The sequence below is a fragment of the Herpailurus yagouaroundi genome, unplaced genomic scaffold, assembly GCF_014898765.1.
Source record: "Herpailurus yagouaroundi ecotype Mexico unplaced genomic scaffold, PumYag 77, whole genome shotgun sequence".
Lineage (NCBI taxonomy): Eukaryota > Metazoa > Chordata > Mammalia > Carnivora > Felidae > Herpailurus > Herpailurus yagouaroundi.
The window spans coordinates 78,428,692-78,451,314 of NW_024412388.1; the positions used below are offsets into that span (position 1 = coordinate 78,428,692).

The following is a 22,623-nucleotide window of genomic DNA, read 5'->3' on the forward strand; positions in this document are numbered from 1 at the left end:
AATAACTATTTTTGAAATAAAACAACTTAGCAAGAACAGCGGCATTGGTTTACATTTTTGCAAACTCTTTAATGTCTAGCTTAATAGAAGACAGCTGGGTTTTCAGATCTACTTCTGCATTCAATTTATTGTGATACATTATTCTGGTTGAAGGATATGAAGAAATCTGGCCTCACACAGATATACAGTTGGAGAGGGGAAGCAAATCTTAACAGTCTTTTCATATACTTGTAGTCAGCTATTTCTTCTTTGATATTTTACCCAAACTCATTAAATAGCCATTACTTAAAGGTTAGATGTGATGTGAAATCTGAATCGTATAATAAACTTTTCCTACCTTGTTACATTAAAATCCATTGCTCTGAAAATACCAATTACAAAGGAAAACGTAGTAACTTTACAGTAGAGAAATATGGCAGAGACCACGTTAGCCAACTGATAAAGGCTAACATCACCAGTAACCAGACGTATCATCTTAATGTAACCCTGACTTGATGCCCTGAGAAGGGCACATTATCTCTGTGTACCCTTCCCGATGATGCATAGTCTTCATGCAATCATGAGAGATATCAGATAAGCTCATATTGAGGAGCATTTTCCAAAACAAGTGACTGCTCTTTCAAAAGTGGCAATGTCACTAAAAGAACTGTCACAGACTGGAGGAGGCCATGGAGACATGACAAATGCAATTTGAAATTCTGAGTTAGGTCCTGGAATCGAAAACAAACATTAAGGGGAAAATTGGTGAAACCCAAATAAATTCTATACTTTAGTTAATAATATTGTACCAAGATTAATTTTGTAGTTTTAGTAATTGTTCTATGGGCATATAAATGCTATCATAAGGTGAAGCTGAGTAAAGGGTATATGGGAACTCTTTGTACTACTTATATAAGCCTTCTGTAAGTCCAAAATTATCTGAATATATAAAGTTTTTAAAAATCAATTGCTCTATCTTACACTATCAAGATGTGAGATCTTTTATTACCCACACATAATTTTGTAACATCATGTATCGGCCATCTGGAAAATCATGGTTCACTGAGTTATGTAAATATGACAAATATTGACATATTTCTTATATGATATCAAAAAAATCATATTTGTGAATATTTCCACTGATTGCATTAAAAAGTATTAACTACTGAGAAACTGTATGATCATGGTGATGAATGTTAAGTTTTCCAAAACTTTAATTTTTGCTTGAAAAATAAAATTTTTCATTGGCAACTAATATTGTACACTGTTTTCTTTGAAATAACAGAATCGCTTTGTTCATTTTCGAAAAATGTCTGCCAAGCACTGAAGGCTAGATAACCATCGTTTGTCAGTTCCTCTTTCAAGTAAAATGGCATTCCATGAAAAACAGACTCGTTCAGCTCACAATACAAACAACTGCACAAGTGTTTCCTCAGCACAACCACTGCACTTTGGAATAAGAAGTGCTACTTGCCTACTGCCCATTTCATCATACGAAACATGAAAAAGACAAGTATTTGAGGATTTTTAACTCCTTCAGCAAGAACATTCTTAACTGAAAGTAATGTGTGGCATTGTCTCGATCCCCACAAAGGCACCAGCTGTTTTATCCAATATTCCTTTTGCACCATCACTGCGGTGTTAACCTTGTGAAAGACCACTTAGAATTATCACTATCGTACTTCTGACCTCACGGACCCCTTGAGGACCACTGGTTTAAAGAGTTAACCTTCAGCTCCTGAATGTAATATACCACCACATCTTAAGCCAAGGTGCAGAGTACTAAAGAGTCTTATGCTAAGCTTTATAGAGTGTTTACCAAGAAGCAGTATCTTTTTGCTGTCAAAGACATTATCTTGTGACAGATCCAATACCTGCCTTTAAATCAACCACCACAGGTCACTCAGACGTTGTTTTATCTAAGAATCTAAACAGTGACTCCTCACCTGGTGTCCACAGAATAGTCTCCAACACTTTTTCTTTCCTCCAAAATAAAATACATTAAGATTCAGACTTGTTACTTTAGCAAAGTTGTTTCTCTTTATCGTACTTTATGAATGAGACAGGGTTTTAATTATTGATTTATTCAATAAATACTAAGCAGCCACTACGTACAAGGGACGAGGGATTTATCAGTGAACAGTCCCTGCCCTCTCCCTGAAAGAGGACGTTCAAGCAGGGACAAAGACAATGTGCAAACTCTTCTACTTGAGAATTTTCATATATATGGAAAAGCTCCACCATAGCTTTTGCAAAGTGACTTGACTTTTGTAGAGCTTACATTTTAGTGGGGGAAGATAAATAATAAAAATAGTAAACTATAAACATGTTTTAAAATGATAAGTGCTATGAGGGAAAAAAACAGAGCAAAATAAGAAAGAAGGGAGATACCAGGGGTTCAGAGGGATTTCAATTTTAAGTAGGATGGTGGGACTGAGCCCAGAGGTACTACACAGATGAGGAAAATTACCATTAGGTGGTCTCATTCCATTGCTTCTGGGTTCTCCGACCTCTCCCCCAGCCCTACTCCTCAGTGCCACTACTACCTTTCTTGAGGATTCATGCTAAAGGCCAACTCACTTCCTCCAGAGGAGCAAGGTCTTTTCCATCCTGGCTCCAGATTTAGCCCTTCAGCTGTTATGCTCATGTCAAAGCCACCTGAGTTCTAGCTTAGCCAACAGCAAATCAGCCATCTCCCAAAGAAATACCCTGACCTGCCTTATCTCTGTTGGGAGCACACAGTTGAACAATAAACTCACTCTGCCCATCATAAGTTGGTTCTAGCTCTCTTTCTTTTCCAAAATATACAGATTCTCTAAGTAATGACTAACTTTTTGAAGACTTACTATGTGCCACAAATTGCTGGCTGCTTTATATGCATTTCAGTCTCAGAATAATCAACAGACTAAGTATAATTAGCAGTATCCTACAGATCAGGCAACAGAAACTCTGAAAGTCATAAACTTGTCAAATCTCCGAAACAAGAAGAAAAGAAAGCTTATTCACAACCTTCTCCCAGCTTCATTACACCCCTTATACCGAATCAGTACTGACTATACTGCTCTGAGCAGAACATAAGGAAAATAAAGAAACTGGGCATTGACAGAGTCTTATCTGCAAAATTGTATTTCACAATCAGATCTGATTCTTGCATCAAAAAAATATGTCTGAGTAGCAAGACTTGCAACTTAAAAGACTAAGTATGTTCACCATGCTAACATTTTCAAAGAACACTATTTTTTAAAGTTTTATTTAAAATAAACATGCCCCTATGATTGATATGCATTATCTTATTTATAATTCTCACAAGAACACAGTGTGGTAGATACTGCTGATATCTCTATTTTTATGTGAGGACACTGAGGCCATCATATAGCCTGCAAATAGCAACATCTGGGCCTGAACCTGTCTCTGGATCCACAGCCCAAAGGAACAACTACTGTACAATCTCTGTCAAGAATGAACACTGTGGTGGTAAAGTACTTTTACTAAGTAAGAGTGTAACAGTCCAACAGGTTTGCCTTGTTAAGTCCTCAGGCATTCCTCACATTTGGAGCACAAAATCTCTACAAAACTCTTTAGTTACAAGTCTCGAATAAAGCTTCACCAGAGTGATAATGCTCTAGAAAAATATGCTGGGAAAACCCAAGGGTCCAGCAAAAGGATAAAACTTTCAACCTTTGCATTCTGATACTGCCCCTAACACTGACCTTTAGTCCAAAGGAACAAGGATGCTCATTTTACCTCAGTGAAGAGATGCTATGGCTATCTCTGGTCAGCAACACCAGTTTGAGCCTTAACTAAAGAACATATTTCTTAAGTACACACTGAACGCTGAGTTCTGACAACTTACAGCAAAGCTAGCCAGATCAATAACTCACTTCATCAGTGGCTTTAATTATCAATGACTAAGCTCACTCTCCAAATGGCCAGAGGAAGAATTAGTTTTCATCATTATTAATGGAGAGTAGTTTGAAGAAGATAGAATTACAGCTCTGAAGAGAGGTTCTCATACCTAATTCTAATGAAACAGACATGCATGAGGGACACTGTTCATATTTGGACACACTACAGTCTTCAAAATAAACTACTGAAAACCACAAAAAGCAGTGCTGAAAGAAATTAAAGAAAACGTACACAAATGGAGAGGTGTACCATGTTCATGGACAGCAAAACTACTACATGACACATTACAGATGCTGTGTACTTTTCACTCTATCAATGGCAATCCTAACCCCTTTCTCTTCCACTCAAATGGACTTAAAATACAAATAATCATGGTTATTTTAGAGTAACTTTTTTTTGTATCTTTTTAAATAAAATCACTCTTTAAGACATCAATTTAACTATTAGTTGTAACATTATCCATAATGTCTTACAACTTATGTGGAATATACTAGTAAGTCTTGACTTTGAGGCACAAAATTACTTTCTAAAATCAAAGTGTAATCAGACCAAAAACAAAAAAACAAAAACCATAGTCATTTATTGGTTCAAAGGCTCTATTACCAATTTAAAAAATATCTTTCATGTTATCTCACAGCTCTGAGATCTGCATTCCAACCAACTCCATCAAGTTGCCTGGGGAACTATGCGCAAAAAGGGTTAAAAGTTCGAAGTCCCTACTCCAGATCTGCTGGTTGAGGAGGAGGCAGGTTGCCCAAGGTCTCAGCATAGCCAGCCTCACACAGAGTAAACAGAGGCCACTGTGCACTCAGAAATAAATTCTTCAACCAGCACACACTCTCCTGAGGTTTTCTTGTAAGATTTTTCCAGCAGATTCCAAGTTGAGTAATAAACAGAAAATAACAGATTTTGTTGGGCCTTCCTTGAGTTCAGGAAGATCTGACAATATGAAACAGCCCAGCACAGGCCTCTGAAATTTTTCATTAGAATTCTTTTCTCCTGAATCATGATAATAAAGTACGATTTGGCCTGAGATTTGTACGTAACCACTGACTCACAGGCTGTTCAAGCCCAGAAGGATGGGGAAAAAACACTGAGGTCTGTTGGTAGGAGGCAGGGCCAGGCCCAGGGACTGGCAGACTTCTGGATGGGTGTTTTCAAACAGTGCTATATACTGCTTAGAAAATAGCTTCCTCATATAACATTCTATTGGCTCTGAGATAAACGCAAAATACTCTTCTCTATTTTCATCTTCAACTGACTGGAGTGCTCTCAGAGTCACCAGCACTGGCACCTGGCCCAAAAAGCCTCAAATCTCTCTCATCTTAAGGGGCAGGGACCTCCATTATCCTTCTAATTCATCTGGCTGAGCTAACTCTAGGTATTATTATTTTATGAGACATGTCAAATGTAGCAAAATACAAAATATAAAATGCAAGCCTATTTTCCCCCTTCGTATATACAATTTACCTTGAACTTAAATTGGCACGCACTTGATTGCAAATTGAAATTTTTGAACACCATTTTCCAAATGCAGTAGCAGTTTGCTGTCCTGGGCCAGCCAAACAGGAGAAATGAGGAATCTGATTTGTTTTATTTTAAGGAGGGTGGGGGAGATACTTAAGGCCTGATCCTGGTGCCTTTGAATGGTTAACACTAAAACCTGAATTATTTCATAACAAACCAGAGCTCCCTTTCCTTTCTCTAAGAAGAGGCCCTTGGGAAGTATTTATTTAGTTAATGAATGTTAAATAATTGCATTTCTCTCACAAAACAAAAAACAAACAAAACCTCTAGAAGATGCTCTTTGAGTTCCCTAGCTCAGCAAGGTCCATCTGAGCTGCATCAGACTAGACCCTGGAGCAGTAAACTGGGAATTGAGGAAACAATGTGACCACAAGCACTTCTCCAAAAAGAAAAACAACTCCCCTCTTGGCCTAATTCCAAAAGGCAATTGAGCTGGGTAAGGTCCAGGTTAATCTCTGAACAGTCTTTCTGCCAACTTTCTCCTACAGGCATTAGGTTTTTCAGCATGGGCTTTGCAAATAATCTAAACCAATTAATTAGTGCTTTTGAATTCACCTCGTACCATTAACGAACCGTTGCCAGATAGCCTTTGATAGCGTATTTCCAGAGCTAATTAAACATGGCAAAACAGAGAACACAGACTTGCTGGGCATTTGAGAGGGCCAGTCTGAGACCTGGCTGGTGACAGTGAAGCCATCCTTGGAGACAATCCTGGGGTAACAAAGGTGGTGAGGGGGGTCTGCTGGGGTCAGGCCCTCAGGGTCTTTTACAATATGACAGACACTGCTCTCAAAGTATACATTAACCGGCTATTGAAGTTCAGATAATTCTTTCATAGTAAAGGCTTTTTTTTCTTCTAATGAGTGAAAATTCTTAATTTGACACTTAAAAGTTTGGAACTGCTTCTAGTCCACATCTCCACCCCCTAGACTTATTTTCAAATTTTAAAAAAAGTGTGCAGGGGTGCCTGGGTGGCTCAGTCAGTTAAGTGTCCAACTTTGCCTCAGGTCATGATGTCATAGTTCATGAGTTCAAGCCCTGTGTCAGGCTCTGTGCTGTCAACACTTCGGATCCTCTGTCCCCCTTCTCTCTGCCCCTTCCCCATTCTCTCTTAAAAATAAATATTTAAGGGGCGCCTGGGTGGCTCAGTCGGTTAAGGGGCCGACTTCGGCTCAGGTCATGATCTCGCAGTCCGTGGGTTCGGGCCCCGCGTCGGGCTCTGTGCTGACAGCTCGGAGCCTGGAGCCTGTTTCGGATTCTGTGTCTCCCTCTCTCTGACCCTCCCCCATTCATGCTCTGTCTCTCTCTGTCTGAAAAATAAATAAATATTAAAAAATAATAATAAATAAATAAATATTTTAAAAAATAAATAAATCTCATTCCCAAATTTCCTCCTTTCAATCACAGAGTCCTGCATAATCCAAGATTTCTAACTCCCATAACCTCTGTCATGTGGAAATCTTTGCACTTTTTTTCACTATCTAGTGCCACACAGAATTCCAGACTGCTCCACATGCATGGCCGGCAAAATAAACACATTTTGGGGAGGCCCAGAAAAAAGCTAGCAGGGAGCAAGAAGTAAAAATGTTGTTGCATTCCTCTGGATTCTTCTGGTCCAATTTCAAAATCAGAATGACCACCACCTGGGGCCTGAGGCAAGCTCCAGGGCTGCATTAGGTTGCTCATTGCTCTCCTCCACCAGAGATGGTGATGAGGTCCAGGAATCAGAAAACCTTATAAACCATGGACAAATAAATAAAAGTTATTTTAAAAGACAGCTTTTCAGGCACAGAGGTTAAAGCTTCTCTGAGTCTTATCCCAATGTTTAATAAATATAGTGTCAGCTCCTTAACTCTTGAAGATATTGGAGAATCTACTGCTAACACAATAGCTGCCCAACATAAATTCCAGGACTCTGGCCAAAGTTGTTCTTGATAATAAGATAATCACTGATGACCCTTTAGCCTGTGCTATAGCCAACAGCACTTGCTGAACCTAGATTAACACTTCTGGGGAAGGTGAAATTCAGCTACATAAAAGCACTGGACGAGGGTGCTTGGCTGGCTGAGTTGGTAGAGCATGCAATTCTTGATCTTGGGATATGAGTTCAATCCCCACATTGAAGGTAGAGTGTACTTAAAAAAAAAAAAAATCACTGGGGTGCCAGGGTGGCTCACGTGGTTAAGCATCCAACTTCAGTTCAGGTCATGATCTCCTGGCTCGTGAATTTGAGCCCTTTGTCGGGCTCTGTGCTGACAGCTCAGAGCCTGGAGCCTGCTCTGGATTCTGTGTTCCCTCACTCTCTGCCCCTCCCCTGCTTGTGCTCTCTCTCTCAAAGATAAATAAACATTAAAAAATTTTTTTTTTAAAAATCACTGGACAAGCAAGCCACTTGGCTTAAAAGAGTGACTCCTTCAATGGGATTTTCTTTGATTCAAATTTTATTTTGACTGGTTTGGATCTTGGGGACCACGGCTCTGAGGTACACTCCAGACAATGGGAATTGCCTTGTTTCTAATAATCATGATACTCTCCCTAGTGTGCTGTACTCTCTCAAAAGCTTTAAGTGAATTCACAGCTACTAGCCACCAAGCAAATGATCTCCCTATGAGCAGAAAGTCAGAAAAGAAATGAAGAGCATGACCAACTTAAACAATATGAACCTGGAGTTCTGACCTGTGCATGAATACCACAAAGAAGATAAGCAGAGTGAGAGCTCCACAGTGGTAGCTGGGAGTGATGCTAACGCCTTCAAGTTTGATCATATTTCTCAGGCTGAGAGTGTGATCATAGGAAGAGGAGGGGATTGTTAAAAACAAGGGGTGCCTGGGTGACTCAGCTGGTTAAGCATCTGACTGTTGATTTCAGCTCAGGTCATGATCTCACAGTTTGTGGGATCGAGCCCTGCACAGGGTTCCACGCTGCCAGCGTGGAGCCTGCTTAGGATTCTCTCTCTTTTCCCCTCTCTGCCTCTCTCTCTCAAAATAAATAAATAAATAATAGGTACAAACAAGAAAACAGACTGAAAATGGAGTCATTGATGCTACGCCCCACATCACCAAACTAACTGAATCATAGTTCTGGCTCTCCCAGAAACAGAATCTTTAACCAGTTACTCAGGAATTACCTGGTCAGCACTAGTGAGGTAATACGCCTGGCAGACACCTGCCATCCCCTAAAGAACAGTGAGCTTACTACAAGCAGTACACTTATTACTGCTACAAGGTCCTTATTCACTCCCTCCTATCATTTTGTACAGCTCCGTGGAGCTCCCTTCTGTCTGCTAAATGGGATGCTGCCTGATTCATAAGTCAGTGAAAAAAACCAATTAAATCTTTAAAATTAAGTGGTAAATAAATACAGTGTCAAGATGTTTAATAAATATCAATAACAACTTAGAAAATTTAGGGAAATTTTTTTCCCTTCTGAAAAATGTTAACTTTTTAAAGTTCTAGTTTGAAAACTGGTAATAGGAATAAGCAGGATGGGCATCTGAGGGGCTTAGTTAAGTGTCCAACTCTTGGTATCAGCTCAGGTCATGATGTCACAGTTCATGAGTTCAAGCCCCAAGTTGGGATCTGCACTAAAAACGACAAGCCTGCTTGGGATTCTCTCTCTGCCCCTCCCCTGATCACACACGCATGAACTCTTTCTCTCTCTCTCTCAAAATATATAAACTTTGAAAAAAAAAAAAAAAAGGAATTAAGTAGGAATTAGTGAGGAAGCCAGAGTTTAAAACAGCTAGAGCAGAAATGAGGTGTGCCCAGCTTAACACTAATTTTTTTAGCACCGTTTTTAACCTGCCTCAACTCCCCCTTTTATCCAGTCAGCTGGTACCATCCTTCATTACCTAGTCTCCTCAGTTTAGTTGCCTGTGACAATGTTCCCAGGCTCCGTGAATCAACAAAGTCTCCTGCCTTGGTCTAAGTCACAAGGCAAAAAATAGGAAAAGGCAAAGGAGTTACATGAAAGGAAGAACTGAGGGAAAATTCCTTAATAACTATAATGATTATGTCAAGGTGTAGCCCCAGCTAATAAAGATGCACCTGGTTTCTACGGGTGCATCACACTTAACAGCTGAAGAGCTAAAGGTGTCTGAGGAGCTCACCCCCTCATACTAATTTCCTCTCCAGCACATAAATCCCTTGGAGCTGAATGAGTTTACTGAAAGGTTTTAAAGGTAGCTGTTTCACAAGCAAGCTAACACCAAACTTCCATTTACGAGTTAGAATTTTCTAGAAAGTGTTTACAGGTTCTGTGTTACAATTAGTCCACTCAGAAAATAGATGACCCTATGCATTCAAATGTGGTCCACAGACCAGCAGCATCAACATCATATGGACCTGTTAAAAACGTATAGTCTGTGACCCATCAAGAACTACTAAAGCAGGGGCACCTGGGTGGCTCGGTCGGTTAAGCGTCTGACTTCGGCTCAGATCATGATGTCATGGGTTCGAGCCCTGCATCGGGTTCTGTGCTGACAGCTTGCTCAGAGCCTGGAGCCTGCTTTGGATTCTGTGTCTCCTTCTCTCTCTGCCCCTCCCCCGCTCACACTCTGTCTCTATCAACAATAAATAAATGTTAAAAAAAATTTTTTTAATTAAAAAAAAAAAGAACTACTAAAGCAGAATCTGTATGTTAACAAGGACCTCAGAGGATTTGTATGCACATCAAAGTTTAGAAAGAATTGTTCTAATGTTGGTCTGTTTAGAATTTCCAACTCCAAAAGCAAGGTGGGTATACCCCACTCTCAGGCAAAACCACTAAAAATATCCATATTATAAAACATATTTTAAAGTGATGATTTTCTTCACAGGAAAAAACCTGCTAAATCAACCTTAAGCTTAATACAGCTTAATCTATAAAAATGACTTTACACACATTCATTTACTATATAAAGATGGGCACAACTGTATTTCCCTCAAACACTAGTTTTGTTATGCGAAGCACTTTTGCAAAAAGTGGTAAGATCCTCAAAATCCATAATCCTGAAATTAAGACCACATGGGGAATGAAAAGAATGAGACGTGGCAATCAGGAGAGTCAGTAAATTGGGAAGAGAAGGTCCAGGCTTTTGAGACCGTGAATATTCAAGAACAGTCATTCACAATGCAAAGAGATTTTCTTTAGATGGTTTAAGATACAGCTTTTACTGTTATGCAGAAGTAATTATTTTTACTAATAGGTTATAGCATAGTATTCCACTGATATGAGATACAAGTCTTTATCCTTTTTTTCCCCCTAAAGAAACACATTAAAATCACAAAATCAGGGGCGCCTGGGTGGCTCAGTCAGTTAACGGTCCAACTCTTGATTTCAGCACAAGTCATGATATCACGGTTGGTGAGTTTGAGCCCCACACTGGGCTCTGCGCTGACAGTGTTTGGGATTGTCCCTCTCCCTGTCTCTCTCTGCCCCTCCTTCCCTCATGCTTCCTCTCTCTCTCTCTCAAAATAAATGAACTTTGAAAAAAGTAAAACTAAAAATCACAAAATCATTCTTAATTTCATAAGCATATCACTCCCAAGGGTCTTCTCTTCTAAAATCTGATCCTGGCCTCCATCAAACTCTTGCTCAAATATCCCAATAGCCATCAATCAGTAATCCCCAAATGTACCTTCACCCAACAGTTTATTCTCAACACAGTAGCCACAGGATCCTGTTAAAACATCCTTCAGATCGTATCATTCTGCTGCTCAAATGCTGTGGTTCTGTCTCACTCAGAGTAAAAACTTTACAATGGGAGCGCCTGGTTGGCTCAGTCAGTTAACCATACAACTCTTGGCTTCGGCTCAGGTCATGATCTCAGGGTCATGAGATCGAGCCCCTCGTCGGGCTCTGTGCTGACAGCCAGGAGCCTGTTTGGAAATCTCTCTCCCTCTCTCCCTGCCACACGCCTGTGCTCACACTCTCTCTCTCAAAATAAATACACATTAAAAAAAAAAAAAAAAGACTTTACAAGGACAACAAGGGTGCATACGCGGCCCTGCACCTGCCCCCAGGGAACTCTTGGATTCTCCATTCTAGCAGCTGCCTGGCCTGCTTACTCCTCTGCTTGAGCACATCAGGCAAACTGCCACATCAGTACCTTTGCACTTGCTTTCCCTTCTACCTAGAAGGCTCCTTCCCCCGAGATAGCCACTTAGCTTACCTTCTGCAAAAATTTTATTCAAATCCTCTTTCCAGTGAGGTGCTCCCTATCTACCTTACTTTATTTTTTTAAGTTTATTTTCTTAACAATAGCTACATCCAATGTGGGACTCAAACTCACGACCCCCAAGATCAAGAGTCACATGCTCTTCTGACTGAGCCAGCCACGTGCCCCTATCCACCTTACTTTAAACTGTAGTCCCTTACTAACAATCCCTAGCCCCTTTGCTTTTTCTCCACTGAATCTGCTGACCTATGCATAATTCTTTTGTTCCTGGTCAGTCTCTCCTCACTAGAATGTAAGCTTCAGAAGGACAACAACTGTTGTCTATTTTGTTCACTGCTATACCTCCCACACCTGGAATAGTGTCTAGAATGCTCAATAGATGCCTGTTGAATAAATCAGTTAACTCTTTAAGAAACAACCATGTTACGAGGTAGAAAAAAACTCACTGTGGCACTACCCAACTTCTCCCCTTTCTGTGCCTCAGAAGCTAGCAAAGTACATGAGGCTTGGTTAGGCAGGTCAAGTTTACTGACCAGACTACACGTCCTTATCCAAACACAGCAGTTATTTAAAAGATGAATGAAAAGGTGAAATGAGGGGTGCCAGGCTGGTTCAGTCAGTGGAGCGTCTGACTCTTGATCTCACGGTCATGGGTCTGAGAGCCCTATGTCTGAGGTAGAGATACGTTTAAAAATAAATTAAAATTTAAATTAAAAAAAAAAAGGTGAAAGGATCAATGGTGCTCTCCTCTCACTCAAAAGAAAGGGGCAGGTGGGAGCTATGCGGCATTGTGCTTCACCATGCGGCAACAAGAGCGCACACACGGATGCATCCCACTGGGAAAACCTGCACAGCAAAGTGCTACAGCAGCTCAGTGCGTCACCGATGGAAACAACAGTCCAGGTGCAACTCTGGAAGCTGGTGCTCTGCTCTCCCCAGAGGCCGGAGGCAGGGCTACCCTAGCATCCTCCTGGATGGGGCAGAAGAGCAGGAAGGGAGCTGTTCCTCCTGACAGTTCTAGTCTATCATCTAGACTAGGACTAACTCATCCAAGCATATGAGGACAAAGGAAAGCAATGCAAAGAACTTAAAGCAGTTACACTGGAACTCCTTCCTTCTGCCATAATTACAACTTCTCACTATAAAGTTCCCTTCACTGCCAACACAGAGAATAACTTAAAAAGAAAAATCAATTTTCCTTCGAAGGCATTAAGATTTTCTATACTCCACTCTAGGTTTTTTGGGTTTTGGGTTTGTTTCTTTCTTTCTTTTTTTTTTTTTTTTTTTTTTTTTTTTTTGGTAAGATTGCTATGAGTTGGCAGTATAGGGTAGGAGAATAGCTGGCCCTCAGTCCCCAGAGCACCTGCTGCCTGGTCCCTGGAAGGAACATTCTGAGAACAAGTGCATTTTTTAAGCCCTCTAGAATTCTGCCTGATTTACAGTGTCCTCTCGGAGAACAAAAATGTGACTATACCGGACTTCAGAATAAATCTTTTTTTTTTTTTTTTTTTTTTTTTTTTTTAGGCCACTCTGGGACAGAAAGGTTTTAAAAAAAAAAAAAGAAAAGCGTAAGTCAGCAAGCAGCAGCTCACAGGGATGCCGTGCAGTCCGGGCCAATCTTCCAGGAGGGCCAAGCACGTCAGTACCTCAATGCCCATGTGCAGGGCCATCTTAAATGAAGGCCTCATGTTGGAATCCTTCCCGGAACACTCCCTGATCCTACAATGCTTCCAAAACCAGCACTCGGAGCTCAGAGCTCTAGCAATGATTCAAGGTAGCCCCAGAGCATGAAAGATTAGTTATCAAAGCAAACAAGCTGAGAAAGCCTCATTTCCTACATCCACAGTGTGTGAAAGTGTAGGCTCTGAGCAATCAAACAGCTGTGTGGGTACATACAGATAGCTCTGTGCTGGTGGAAATGTTGATCAGTGTTTATAAAACAGACCCCTGCCAGTGACCTAAAATAACCCCAATAAATCAAGAATCCATAAAGCAGCGTAGCAGTTATACAGTTTAAGGTAAGGATGCAAAGGAGGGAGAAACCTGGGTTCTATTCACTTGTCTGACATCAAGCCTATGTACAATCTTACTCGTGTTCCTGGTGAACATTTTCTTAGTCTATGCATAGCTAGTTACCCAACTATCGGCTGGTAAGCCATCTTCGCAAATGAAAAAAAAAAAGTTTTATTGCACATCATGTCATATTCCACCCTGCCCACCCTCCCCAACACACGCACACTAGTAGATTCAGGGTAAGGGGATCTTTGGGAAACAAATCCATCGTTTACTTGACTACTGCTAAGTGTTGCAGCTTCGTGTGTGTGCGTCACATGCATGTTCGTTTACCATTTCTGTGCAAAAACATGGAGCAGGGGGGACCTCATCATGCTTGGGTGGGCATGGTACCCCCAAAAAGAACACAACATAAAACACAGGTCACTCTCTCCATTCTGGGTCTTTTAATTACAGTTCTTTACTCTTTAAGATAAATAGAAAGTTCATACCATGGTGAAAGCTGGCATCACAATTGACACCTTTTTCCCTAGATACCCAAAAGAGGAATTAAACTCAAAAGTGGTTATAATAACAACCCGAAAATAAGAATAATCACAGACCAAATCAACTAGCTGGATCCAGAGACGTAGTACCAGCAAGAGAAGGCCTTGCCAGGTTTGCTTTGGATCTTTAAGTCTATCCCTCCTCTGCCCTCTATATGCTCTGGTGGCCGCCCCCACTGGCACTCTCCCCATCGTCCTGCCATTATGAGCTGCAGCCTCTGATCACACAGGTGGCAGAGAGGAGAAAACTGTGGAAGAGCCACCTCTGCAGTCCTTGGGCATTCATCTCAAGTCCAGGAGAAAGCATGGCTGCTCCTCCTGGACAGCATAATGGAAAGAGCATGAACTCTGGAGTTGATGCCTCTCTGCCAGCTACTACTGGTATGACTGCATAAAAATGACCACTTTAACTTTTATTAAAATTGATTTGTGTCTTGGGGCACCTGGGTGCCTCAGCTGGTTAAACCTCTGACCTTGGCTCAGGTCATGATGTTGCGGTTCGCGGGTTTGAGCCCCACGTCAGGCTCCGTGTTGACAGCTCTGAGCCTGGACTCTGCTTTGGATTCTGTGTCTCCCTCACTCTCTGCCCCTCACCCACTCATGCTCTGTCTCTCTTGCTCTCAAAAATGAATAAACTTAAAAAAATTTTTTAACTGATTTGTCTCTCATTATATATTACATTTTTCTTCTGTAAGGATCAGATGAACAACAGGTGTAGAGCTCCAGAGTGCCCAGCTAGCACCGTTTCAAGAGGTGCTAAGGGGCGTACTGCCACATAAAGACCAGAAGACTTGGTGGGTGCAGCTTGTCTGCAGAAGAGTGTTGTGTTCTGGTCTGACCAAGAATCAAACCATCTTTTAAATTACTTTCTCTGAGTCCCATAATCCCTATTCTGGAAATAAAGAAAACAATACCTGCCTACCCCAGGGACTACGGGAATCAAATGAAATAGTATGTAGAAGAGCATTTGAAAACTATAAATATAAAATGACATTACCAATAGTTTAGCCTCCCCACAAGGCTGCCAGCTGGTCCCATTCCAAACTAAGTATTAACCAGTTAATCTCTCTGTTTGCTGTCCCATGGACACAAAGAGTTCAGAGCTTTCTTAGCAGGAAAATAGCTCCAGGTGTGCCTGGGTGGCTCAGTCAGTTAAGAGTCCAACTCTTAGTTTCAGCTCAGGCCATGATCTCACAGTTCGTGAGTTTGAGCCTGCCATCGGGCAGAGCCCGATGAGGAGCCTGCTTAGGATTCTCTCTCCTCCTCTCTGTCCCTCCCTTGCTTGCACTCAATCACTCTGTCTCAAAAAAAAAAAAAAAAAGGTAGTAGCAGGAAAATAGCTCCAAATAAAAGCATCTCTATTGTCCTGTGGACTATACCCGGAGCTCCAGTTACACTCAGTAGAGATGCAAAGAAATGTTTGCTCAGTAGAAATGTGTGAGCGGATCATGGACAAGCCTCCAAAAAGATGCATCTAGGCACAGAATGGCAACAATGGAAAGAGGGAAACAGCCGTCCCACCAACATGCTGCTGGCACTGAGGCGAGGAGGGTGTCTACAGAGCTCACCGCAGCAGTGCCCTAGGACCTGGCACGAGGGGCCAGGGGACTGCAGGCAAGTCCATGCCTTCCAACCAAACTGATTTCCTTGAATTCCGTGTGCCTCTTTTTCTCATTATTAAGGCTCCTGGAAACATAGCCCTATCTAACTCTGGCAAGCCTTGGAGAAATTAATTATTTTCAAAAGATATGTAGTCGAACAATTCTTAAACTGAAAACTTAGCCTTAAGCCCACAGGAGCAAGCTTTAACTTTCCACTTTTCTTAGAGAGACTGCAGAATCTAAGACAAGGTGCCAAAAACCTAAGATAATTTCTAACCAGGAAGCTTAATGGTCCTCACACAGCTCTTGTTCACCAAGAGCAAGGCCCTCCCTACCCACAGTGCTGTAAGATGACCCAGGAAAAAGAGAGGGGAGGAAAAATATGAGTTTTGTCAAAGCAATCTCTAACCCTAGGATGCGGCTTGCTGGCCCTTCCTTGCCTCCTTCACCCTCAAACACAGCAGAGAAGGAAAGGCTTTCACTAAAGGCCCAGGCTAATCTATGGAGCTAGAACAGGCCTAGTATCCTGACTTGAGTTCATTTTATGTGTTGTGCTGTTCTCTGCCCTCCCTGGTTAACTATCCCTCCCACTACCAAGAACCCTACAATAGACCTTCACAGTCATGTAAGTGAAATAAGAACGCAAATAAAGGTGACCCATTATTTGAGGGTCCTTCCATTCTGATGATTTAGATATCTACGGTGAAAGGAGTTTAATCTTGTCCCAGGATGACTCATTGGTGGCTCCTACACAGAGGTACCAGGGGAATATTGGATGGGCTGGATTCTAGAGCAAACTGCCCAAGTTCAGTTCAAGTCCCAGTTCGGTCACTTATTAGTTATGGGTCTTCATACAATTACTAACCAAATTGAGTCTCAGTTTCCTCATTTGTAAAATGCAAATTAGGATAATACTAACACCCACTTCACAGGGTTTCTTATAAAGACAAAAGAAATTAGCTAGCAGAAAGCAAGCCCTTGATAAATTATTGGCCTATATGCTAATCAGTTTTGTCTTTGAAGCTAATGAAACCATATTCTCAGCCTCACTTTCTGAAGCCACAGTTTGAATTCTAAGATTAAACAGTATATATCTTTGGCTACATGGGAATGGAAAAAGAGAGAATCCAAACCTCAAAATGAAAACCACAAGCCTCGCTCTGACATTTAAGGCCCTCCACAATCTACTCCCATCCCTCCTTCCAAACAGACCTCCTGCTATGTTCCCGTACCACTTCTCCAGGTCATCCACCCTTTAAAAACACATGGAGCTCTTACGTGCCATGTATCATGCTAGGCATGGTTCCCCCCATCTGGTCAACCCCGTGCCTTTGTCTTTTTAGATTCTGACTGGCCTTCAAAACAGAGTTCTAGATCGAGCACATCAGGGCACCTGGGTGACTCAGTTAAACGTCCAACTCTTTTTTTCTTTTTTAATATTTATTTATTTATTTTGAGAGAGAGAAAGAGAAAGAATCCCAAGCAGGTTCCACCTTGTCAGCTCAGAACGTGACACAGAGCTTGATCTCAGGAACTGTAAGATCCTGACCTGAACCAAAATCAAGAGTCGGATGCTTAACTGACTGAGCCACCCAGGAGTCCCTAAGCATCCGACTCTTGATTTTGGCTCAGGTCATGATCTCGTGGTCATGAGATCAAATTCTGGGTCAGGCTCCATGCTGGATATGGAGCCAGCTTTAAATTCTCTCTCTTGGGGCACCTCAGTGGCTCAGTCAGTAGAGTGTCTGACTTCAGCTCAGGTCACGATCCCATGATTTCATAGTTCTGAGTTCCAGCCCTACTTTGGGCTCACTGCTGTCTGCACAGAGCCCGTTTCAGATCCTCTGTCCCCCTTTCTCTCTGCCCCTCCCCCACTTGTGCCCTCTCTCAAAAATAAAAAATAAAAAACATTTTTAAAAAAGATTTTCTCTGTCCCTCTCCTGCACGTTCACGCATGCACACACTCTCTCCCTTTCTCTCAAAAAACAAAAAAAAGATGGAGCACATCCGCTCATCCACAAAGCTCTCCCTAGCTGCTCCAATCTACCAGGACTTCCCATTCTGACCTCTCTGAGGTCTTTTGGCTTTTATTTGGTATTCACCATATACTGATTATTTTGTTATATGGTTTTATTTTATATACCTAACTAAAGTAAAAATGATTCAAAGGAAGGGATGAATCTCAACATTCCTTTGTATGACCCTAAGTGACTAGTACTGTGCTTTGCACTTAGAAGGACTCAGTGAATATGTGATTTACTGGCTATCAGTATATACAAAACATTTCTTCCTTCTTACTCATTCGTTTAGGCAATAGTTTGTTCAAAAAGGCATCTCTAATGCTATTCACATAGTTGTGTTCAGTTTGTGAAAATATACTGAGCTACACATTTCATGTGTACATTTCTCTATGTAAACTGTATTTCAATAAAAATTTAGCATTAAAAAAAGGTATCTCTACCTCTACCATTAATCACTTGCTTCAGGTTGCTACAAAATTTGTAACTCTACTATACCTTCAATTTTACTGTAATTCTCAGCAAAATTTTGATTATGTATACAATTCAAAAAAATATTTTACCGATGGCCTGGAAGAAAAAGGAAGATCTTAACCAAAACAGATTCATTATCTGATACATCAAGGTTATAGTCATCAAACTCACCACTTTCCCATGAAGTATCTTCTTCAGTTATGTTTTTCAGTCTGTTCCAGGCATCAGTGAAAGCAGAAAATTCTGCCTCAAACCCACCAGGTATGATTATACGTCTTGTCATCAAAACAACACTTTTTTTTTAAAGGCACATTTTCAATCAAGCCATCTCTCTCTCCCTCGCTCCCTCTCGCGCGCGCGCGCGGGCTACTACTTTTCAATTAAATTTTAATTAAGATCAATTTTGACATACAGGCTAAAAGACAAATAACTCTTCAATCATGAGGCAAGATGAAACTGCTGACAGAGAGTGGGCAGTTCAAATTCACACCGTCACTTAAAAAACAAAACAAAAAAACTAGTGACTTTCTCCCAAGGTATTTTCAACAAGAGGGACAGTCTGCTGTCCAATCCCATAAAGCAAGTTCTACAAACTGACTTTCACTCAGCCTGTGCCTCCAAATGACTCCTGGTCTGAGTCTACTGGAGCCTTAACAGCTTCTTACTGGCTTCTTCAGTAGAGCACAGAGGATAAGAGCATAGAGGTAAAACCTGGCTCCTCCACTCCCCAGCAGCACGACGCTGTGCACATTATTTAATCACTCCATACCTCATTTCATCAACTGTAAAATGGGACAAAATAATCCTACCTACCTTAGAGTTGTGATTAAGAGAGCTCATGAAATAACATCCTTATTCACTGTTATATCCTATAACTGTTTAGCCCTGTGCCTGGCTGTAGTGCACACTCAATAAATGGTTATTATTATGATCACTATCATCTCATCTGTAGGTGAATTCAATAGCCAAAACCAAGAGGCTAATCATTTTCCAAGTTAATGCATGCACTCTTGTGGAGACCAGCCACTTCACAGAACTGGTCCAACAAACTCTTTCATGTAGCTCATTATAGAACAGACACAAAGCAAATTACCACAAAATAGGGCAAATTAAGCTTCCAAATTTGTTAAGTAACCCTGACTGGGAACGCTAAGATGTTGGCGTGGGGGGATCTAATACTCTTACTGAAGCGACAATGTTCCCACCAAATCTTTTGTTTCTTCTTATCTCCAATCTCATACTCTGATGGCCTCCAGGAAGCACAGTTCTGTACTTTTCCTAAAGTTACACATTAAAATATCTGAATAGACAAAATTAATAACCTCCTAAGCATCTCTGCAGAGATGGAATGTCACCTCTGTCTACAAGATCTATTTATTTTATGATAAAGAACAAAAAGGCTTTCTTGAAATTTTCATTTAGGACAAGAAAAGAAATGTAATCTATGCATGTAACAAAATGAAGCAGGTTTAAACATTAGCATATTTGTTCTCTACCTATGTCACCACTGATGGTTAGTTAGGTATCTACCTCACCAACATGAGAATGTCTACGACCAGTCTAGTAAAATGTAACACAGGCAAACATATTATGTAATCTGTGGTCAAATATTTTATTTCCTCGAAGAACATAAATACGTTTTGCATAAGCATCACATTTCCTAAATTATTCCAAACTGAAGAGGCTGAGGAAAAATATACCCAGAAGAATATAATGAGTCTGCAACCTATATTATACAACTCACCGGCAGTGGCTACACAGGAACTCAGCAAGGCAAACATGGCGATCACATAGTAAGAAGCCATTTTGATTTCTCCAGAAGCGTGCCCCATTTGGTCACCCTCAGCCGAGACTTCTTCAGATTGTAGACAGCCTTTGCAAATCGGAAGTGGCCTTAAAAAATCCTTCTTTCCAATTTTCAAATTGCCTGTAAAAATAAACATACTTCAAGAAGAAAACTTAACGCAGAAACACCTTTTCAAAAACACACATTAAAGTGAAATGAACAATTTCTAAGAGTGCCCGGGTGGCTCAGTCGGTTCAGTGTCTGACTCTTGATTTCAGCTCAGGTAATGGTCTCACAGTTTGTGGGATTAAGCCCCGAGTCAATTGGGATTTTCTCTCCCTCTTTCCTCTCTCTCTCTCTCTCTCTCTCTGCCCCTCCTGGGCATGTGCATGCTCTCTCTTGTTCTCTTTCTCAAAATAAATAAATAAACATTAAAAAAAAAAAAAGCATCTGGAGCACCTGGGTGGCTCAGTTGGTTAAGCGACCGACTTCAGCTCAGGTCATGATCTCGCGGTTTGTGAGTTCCAGCCCCTTGCTGGGTTCTGCTGCTGACAGCTCAGAGCCTGGAGCCCATTTTGGATTCTGTGTCTCCCTCTCTCTCCGCCCCTCCCCCTGCTCAGGTTCTGTCTCTCTTTCCTTCAAAAATAAACAAACATTAAAAAAATGTTTTTAAATAAATAAATAAATAATAATAAAAGAATTTCTAAAGGGTGTAAGATAAATTTATCTTAAAACATGCTTAGACAGCATTCCAGGAAGCTGAAGTGGGGGGTGCTAATTACCTAATAAAGATTTTTAAAGCAAATACTTTTATAAAGAAATGCTTATTTTTGACTTTTTTTTAAGTAATCTCTCCACCCAACATGGGGCTCAAACCTGCAACGCTGAGATCAAGAGTTGCACACTCCACTGACTGAGCCAGCCAGGTACCCCAGAACTTTAAACCTTTGGTTTTATATAATATTTTCAGGAATACAGAAGAAAATCAAGATGCATCTACAATAGAATATTACCAGTTACGCTGTGGCACTAAAGTAATCAATGACACTTGATATATGAATTTCCTAGTGTCAACAAGGAAATACAAAGAACTCTGATCAGAGACTCAATCTATTGTTATAATGACAGAGTCATTACAAGCATCAAATTAAGATACATTAATAAATCTTAAAAAAAAAAAAAAGAACCATCAAAAGGAGAAATTCTCACGTCAACTATCTGACAACATTTTAATAGGAGGAAAGTCTTCCCTGTCTCTCAATCCCATCTGAGACTCTCTCTCTGATTACTGGACCAGAGGATCCAGAGGTCCTTTCTAACCTTATGCTAACCAGAGCCTTGAATAACAAGTTTTATGGTGGTTTGTTTAACTTGAATATCCCTCCTATGGCCCTAAAGATTACCTCATTTAGAAGCACCAAATATATTCTCCAGCCCTATATCCTGGCACAACCCACAGAAGTTGTTCGATTCAACAAGCATTTATTGAGCACCTACTATGTTCCAGGTACTGTGTAAGGGCATGGCTAAAAGCACAAACCCCTGCCTGATCTAGGTGCTGAGCAGATAAGATCATGGAGTTTTCAGGAACCAATTCGAATAGCTGGGGACTACAGCTTTGTTACCCTCACGCAGGAAATACTATCTACAGAACCGGCTTGCTAACTTCACAGACAAAGCCAGTTTGGGTACTTGTAGATACAGTACAAAAATATAAAAAGATAATGGCAAAATGAGTTTCTAATTAAGTGATCTTAGTTCATGGAATCAAGTGTTCAAGAAAAGATATTTAAAATGGCTCTTTTCAGTAGTAAACTAACTGCCTGTGAGAAGGAGGGAAAGAGGTCGATTGGGGACAGAGGTGGGAGAGCACAGGAGCCTTTTTACTGATTCTCATTTGAGTTTTGTACCATTGGGGTATTGCAGGTATTACCTATCCAGAAATAATAACAATCAGGTCCTAATATCAAAAAGAATTATTTATGTATGCCTTGAAACTAAACTGTTATATATGCAGGAGGTACGGTTGTTCAATTTTGATGTAATATTGTGATTACAAAGAGGCACCTGGGTGGCTCAGTCGGTTAAGCGTCCAACTCCTGATTTTGGCTCAGGTCATAATCTCAGGTTCTTAAGATGGAACCCCACATCGAGCTCTGGGCTGACAGTGCGAAGCCTGCTTGGGATTCTTTCTCTCTCTCTCTCTGCCTCTCTCTCTGCCCCTCCCCTTCTTGTGCTTTCTCTCTCAAAAATAAACGAATAAACGTAAAAAAAAAAAAAAAAAAAAGGGAGAGAGACAGTGATTAAAAGCCCAGTATGAATAGAACATGGATTATGGTAACCGTTAAAAGCCTGCCTAGGTATGAATTTACTCTGTCACCTACCAAATGGGTTATGTTGGGTAGATTATTCTGCATGCATAAACCTATCATACGGGCTATTGCGAGGATTGTGTGTGTGTGTGTGTGTAAAGCTTAGAACAGCGCAGAGCACATAATAAGCAATCAATAAATGCTACCTGTGCATTACTTTTGAGGGATTTTTATACCTCGATCCAGTGGAGAAATTCGGGTGTGGTTATTAATATAATCCTTAGCTACTGTAAAAACCAGTTCAA

At 40.8% G+C, this 22,623-nt stretch overlaps 1 protein-coding gene across 4 annotated transcripts in view; it reads right to left on the minus strand.

The window, feature by feature from the left end:
• The window catches only part of TGFBR3 (transforming growth factor beta receptor 3), a 205,943-nt gene that overhangs the window by 159,747 nt on the left and 23,573 nt on the right, over positions 1-22,623 (minus strand). For 3 of the 4 annotated variants that reach the window (XM_040470957.1, XM_040470958.1, XM_040470960.1), the window contains one exon: positions 19,965-20,147. In XM_040470957.1, the coding sequence (XP_040326891.1) occupies positions 19,965-20,052 (88 nt within the window). In that variant the 5' untranslated portion in view covers positions 20,053-20,147. Of the gene's footprint in view, positions 1-19,964; positions 20,148-22,623 lie in introns of those variants that run through there. The other variant, XM_040470959.1, reaches the window with a different exon arrangement.